The 5502-nt window shown below is 38.0% G+C and overlaps 1 protein-coding gene across 1 annotated transcript in view; it reads left to right on the top strand.

Annotated features, from left to right (window-relative positions):
- The window catches only part of DESI2 (desumoylating isopeptidase 2), a 5912-nt gene extending 728 nt beyond the window's left edge, over positions 1-5184 (top strand). Inside the window, exons 2-4 of the mRNA XM_010017791.1 lie at positions 1220-1313; positions 1977-2118; positions 3540-5184. Of these exons, the coding sequence (XP_010016093.1) occupies positions 1220-1313; positions 1977-2118; positions 3540-3773 (470 nt within the window). The 3' untranslated portion in view covers positions 3774-5184. The remainder of the gene's footprint in view (positions 1-1219; positions 1314-1976; positions 2119-3539) is intronic.
- Positions 5185-5502: the final 318 nt, after the last annotated feature.

Genomic DNA, 5502 nt, shown 5'->3' with positions numbered 1-5502 from the left:
CATTCCTGCCTAGCAGTACGAAGATGCTCTGAGGTGATTGTGTTACTGAAAGTAATCCATTTAAAGAAGAAAAATCTACTTCAGTTCTTCTTTTGGGAATGTGTGTGGAGGTGAGGGGAGGCAGCAAAAGGTGTGGCATGCAGTCCAAAGACCACATAGCACAAAGTTAGTGGAAACTATGGATGTTTCAGCTACTATAATGGTCACATTGTAACTGGGTTTGCAAGTGTTGTCAGAGCGACAAATTGACAAAACACAGTGCTTATTGTTCAAACTCTTTTTTTATTTCTTTTAATCCAAACCAGAAAGACCTGACTCTTAATAGTGCTGTGCCTGAAATCCAGTTCTTGAGCTGTGCCAAATGCATGTGCCTCCCTTCCTGTTCAGATTACAACACTTTTCTTGTATAGCAGGTCATAGCCCTGCTAGAACAATGACTTGCATTTTTCAAAGTACATCAAACTTTATTTATTAACCTGTTGTAAAAAAGATTACCCACAAAACTGAATGCTAAGACTTGGATGATGTGTTACAAGAGTTTTGAGGAACGGAAGCATGAAGTCATGCTTAAAGCTTTTTATTGCACTCTGGGTGTGGCATGCTGTGTTATCGTAGAGACACAGAAGGAAGCTAAAACACACCATCATATTTTCAAGAAGTGTAGGTGCTTATGCCAGCAGATGCTACGTACAGACTTCAGGTGCATGCACTGGTTTACTTTCTTGTTATAGTAAAGAGCTTAGCACAGTTGAACTCTTCCAAATCAAGAAATTAAAAGGCCTGCTACGCCACTACTTGCTGCCAGACTTAGAGCTGTAGAACAGGAGCACCATCAGACCTTTGAGGATGCAGTACTTTGAATCCCTAATCTATAAACATGTAAATGGACTTTTAAGAACAAGTATGTATAAAGAACATTGGTAGAATTTCCAGTTTAACTTGTAAATCCCCACTTATACAAGGAAAACAATATATACTTACTATAAAGTTATTCAAGTTAAATCTGTACACTGATGTAGGAAATTTCCTGTCAGCTTTCATTTAGATTGACTGGTAAATAACAAAATTATTATTTTCCAGCTCTTCACATTTGTTACCCATGTAAGATGTCTAGTTTCTAGCTTTAGATCCTTGTGAAGTGATTTTTCAGTCAGTGAAGTCTGCTGTCCTTTACTGTTGTTGTATGCCATGTTTGTTAAATCTGAGGTTTCTCTTTCAGAATTTGCCTATGGTGGTCATCCATACCCTTTTTCTGGAATATTTGAAATTTCACCAGGAAATGCTTCTGAGCTAGGAGAAACATTTAAATTTAAGTAAGAAAGACACCTAATTTCTTGCTTTTGAGAAGGCGTATTAAAAAGACAACTTGTTGCATTTATTTTTGAGCATAGATGTGTTGAATGATACTAGAGGATTTCGTTCTGATAAATTAGTGTTTTCTTTACTTAGAAAGGATAGATGGGCAGAGGTGATGAGACAGTATAGTGTCTGCAGCAAAGAACATTGGTTTTAGCATACCATTACATTCCATAAATGTGTACAAATTATGTGGGTTTGAGGCTAGCTTTTGGTATTTGTGTATTACATATAATAGAGTAACTTTTTCAAGGTAGTGAAATTTTTATTCAAAGAGAAATTTGAAAAATGTTGCCTTGACCTTTCCCTGCATTACAAGCTCTTACCTGTTCTCAGCTATCTCTTAGAAACAATATCCTTTGGAGAGGAGGGGAAAATTGCAACCAGTGTTTGTCAGAGTTAACTTGCAAAGAACTTAAGTGAGTTACAGGTGGACAATTGGCAAGGAAGTAATCTCTCATGGTAAAGATGACAGTGGTGCTGTGAAGTGGAATAGAAAGAATCTGTGTTCTGGGAGAGCAGAAAGATCTCAACACCCACACTGGGGCCATTTTTGAGTAATGTATGAACAGTAATCCATCTGTATCATGGAAGCCTGATCACCTCTTTTTCTTTTCTAGAGAGGCTGTGGTTCTAGGCAGTACCGACTTTATGGAAGATGACATAGAAAAAATAGTAGAAGAGCTTGGAAAAGAATTCAAAGGAAATGCTTATCACCTAATGCACAAAAACTGCAATCACTTCTCTTCAGCTTTATCTGAGGTAAACAAACATGAAGGTCTATACAAAGGTGCTTCCCAAGTGGCTAGAGAGCGTCATGTCCTTCCTGTTCCTTTGGAATGTTTGGCCTACTTTCTAATTTCTTATCTCTGTTACCTTGAGTGAATGTCACTGTTTTTCAGGTCTTATTTGTGCTTATGTCTAAAGCACAAGATTTTGCTGTCAAAAATGATATATATTGTTGTCATACATAGTTTTTGTTCTAGCAGGGCTGCATTCTTAATTGAGAGAACTAGTAAATCAAGTACTAATAGGATTTCAGAATCATTCCAGGTGCTTGAGAGATCACTACTGAAGATAGAACTACATGTTATTTGTATCACTACTTCCTCACAGAGCCATCACACTGAAAATAATTTTTAAAGTTACAGCCTACTGTTAAAGAATAACAAAGGCATCAAAGTTTCACAGATAGTGTTAATCTTCTGCTTGAAAGGCTTTTGGCAAGTTACTGCTCTGCTGGCACCTGCACCCTGGTCATGTAGATACCCATGTGATTGTGCGAAGTATGTGACTGTGGAGTTGAATGGGCTTTGCTTTTCCCCTTCAGCTTTATTTTATCTTGATCAACTTGCCAGTGTGATCGAGTGCCTGATTGCTCACACGTGTAGCAACACAAGGGAAAGCATAAGGAACAAGTAACCCAGGACAAAGAGGGGAATGGCATTTGTGGTTTTTATTGGTAGTTGGCAATCTGTGCTTGTCTTAATGTGTTCTGATGTTTGCTGAAGCACTCCAAGAAAGGTGTGGTGGTTTTTTCCATGGTGAACTTCCATAAAATTTAATTGTTCCTTTTTTTTTTAAAAAAAAAGTTAATTGCACAATTATTACATACCCTGTGTTTTTGTGTAGACTGAAAATGTTACTGAGATTATTTGGTTTGTCATTCTGGAACTAGATGATCTTTTAAGGTCCCTTCCAAAGCAAACCATTCTATGATTCTATGATGATGCATGTGCAATGCTGGTAGAAGTAAGTAGGGCGAGACACTTGACAAAGCTGCAGTTGGCATGAAATCTGACCTACATGGCCAGGTTTATGCCATACTCTTCAACCGCACAGTCATGCTGTTTCTGGTTTATATCTTGTCCTATTTAGTGTTCAAACTGACTATAAAACCAGGGATGTAATTACAAGTTAAGTACTGCTCAGTTACAGCAGAGTAATGCACCCACTAGCTATGATTTTCTCCAGATTTGCACTGGAGTAAGTAATACCAGAAATGGATGTGGAGGTAGTTAAGTAAACCAGCTCACTTCTTGAGTAATAATGACACAACCATTTAATGGCTGATGTACAGTAAAAACCAAGTATTTAATGCGGCCTTTGCTTTTTATTTACAGTACTGTAGTCCTGTTACTGCTGGATCCAGGAGACAAACTAATCTTTTTCTTTTCCCCTAGATTCTGTGTGGAAAAGAGATTCCACGATGGGTGAATCGCCTTGCCTACTTCAGCTCTTGTATACCATTTCTCCAGAGCTGTCTGCCGAAGGAGTGGCTAACTCCTGCAGCCCTCCAGTCTAGTGTTAGCCAGGAGCTACATGATGAGCTGGAGGAAGCTGAGGATGCAGCAGCATCAGCTTCCTTGGCAAGCTCAGCATCTGGGTCTAGAACTGGACGCCACACCAAATTATAAGTCCTCCTCCAAAGCATCAAATGGTTTGAAATACTTCAGTTTAATCTCGCCAGCAATTGACTTCCTGACAGAACATGAGAGCTGACTCTAGAACATTGTTTTTATATGCAAAAAAGGCTCTCCAAACCCTGTTTCAGCTCAGGATTACGTATGTAGTGAAAATAATTGCTGGGAGAAAAAGGAAGGATTTTGTGTGAAGCCACCCTTTTCATTTTCACCTGTTTGGTAGACCTGGGTTAACTTAACATCTTATATAAAGCAGAACTTAACTTATTTGTTTACAGTATTGTGTACTGCTGTTTACAAGTCCTGTAAGGACTCCTGCCACCATGGAAGAAGAGAGAATTTGAGTTTGATTTAACTGTTAGTATAGCTCAGAAGTAGTGGTATGATGCCCTGAATGAACTCTCCCCTTTGTTTTCAAGATTTAAGGCAGGTGAACGTTAAATTTCTGAGAAATGCCAGAAACTGCTGAATACTAGATATGTGAACAGGGTACTGTGCACTTGAAGTGGCTGATGTAAACAGGCAGATTCCAGGATGTAGGGAGACTGGTTTTGTCCAAGGTCTGTTATTGGAAGTATGACGTCTACATTAATGAAACTGTGGGGTTTTGCACATATGAAGGGAAATTTCTCTCTCGTTACAATGCACATTGATCCCTTTCTTCTTTTTTTTTTTTTTTAAATCAGCCATTTAGTTGCATCCTATCTTCTGTATTTACAGTCCACTTCAACCAGGATTTAGACACATGAATATCATGTTAGAAGCATCACACAATATTTCACTGTTTGCTTTACTTGATTTCAGACTTGTATATCACAGTACTTGTATTCTTTTGTTTAATTTTGTTGTTGTTGTTGTTGCATATAGTTTGGAATGGTGTAAACAAGCCATTTATGGTCGGGGAATGGCCTTGCTTTCTGCTGCTGATTTTGCTTCATTTGAGTTTGTAAACATTCACATGCTTTTTTTTGAGCTATAAATTACTGCCCAGTTTTGCGTGTCCACACAAATTATAGAGAAACCCTAATTTATTTTCCCACAGTCTCTATCTGTGGCATTAACTTTCTTGTCAGATGTAATGAAGAAAAACCTGAAAATAGCTTATGCACCTGCGTGTTTACACAGCAGAACCCACTAATCTGCACACATAATATCTGAAGGTAAGAGATACTATTTTCTAAAACATAAAGTATGTTTGCTGGTAGATTATAATTAGAGCTAAATTATAATTAGTGATGAGAATATATAATGGAATGCCTTATTCTTATTCGCTTACCAAGAGAATTAATGGTTCTTCCAGTCATTAGTGTAAATTAGTGAGGTTCTATTGTGCACATAAGGATACAGTAGCACAAACATGAGGGAGGTGAGCTTGTGTATTTGGTAAGACTTGCTGCCTTAAACTAACAAAACCCACACTGATCAGCTCACAAAGAAGTGTGCATTACTAGAAGTATAAATGATTCTTACAAGCTTTATTTTCAATATGTTGCTGGGTTTAGTTTTTCCATTAAGTGAAATACTGACTCTACAGTTTCTGCTGTTTAAAAGGGAAAAATAAAAGGAAAAAGGTCCTCTTAGCCTCTTAGGAGGCAAGAATGCTTCATGTGATGAATGCTTCTAGCCATGGGTAGTCGGTGCCACTGAACCCTACAGGAAGGTGCAGTAGACTGTATCCTAGTAAGAATTCTTATAGTTGCCAACTCAGACTCAAGTTAAAAGC

The sequence above is a fragment of the Nestor notabilis genome, unplaced genomic scaffold (genome assembly GCF_000696875.1).
Source record: "Nestor notabilis isolate BGI_N333 unplaced genomic scaffold, ASM69687v1 scaffold17797, whole genome shotgun sequence".
Classification (NCBI taxonomy): Eukaryota; Metazoa; Chordata; class Aves; order Psittaciformes; family Psittacidae; genus Nestor; species Nestor notabilis.
The sequence above is the reverse complement of the archived record's forward strand: the minus strand, read 5'-3'. Positions and strand labels throughout refer to the sequence as shown.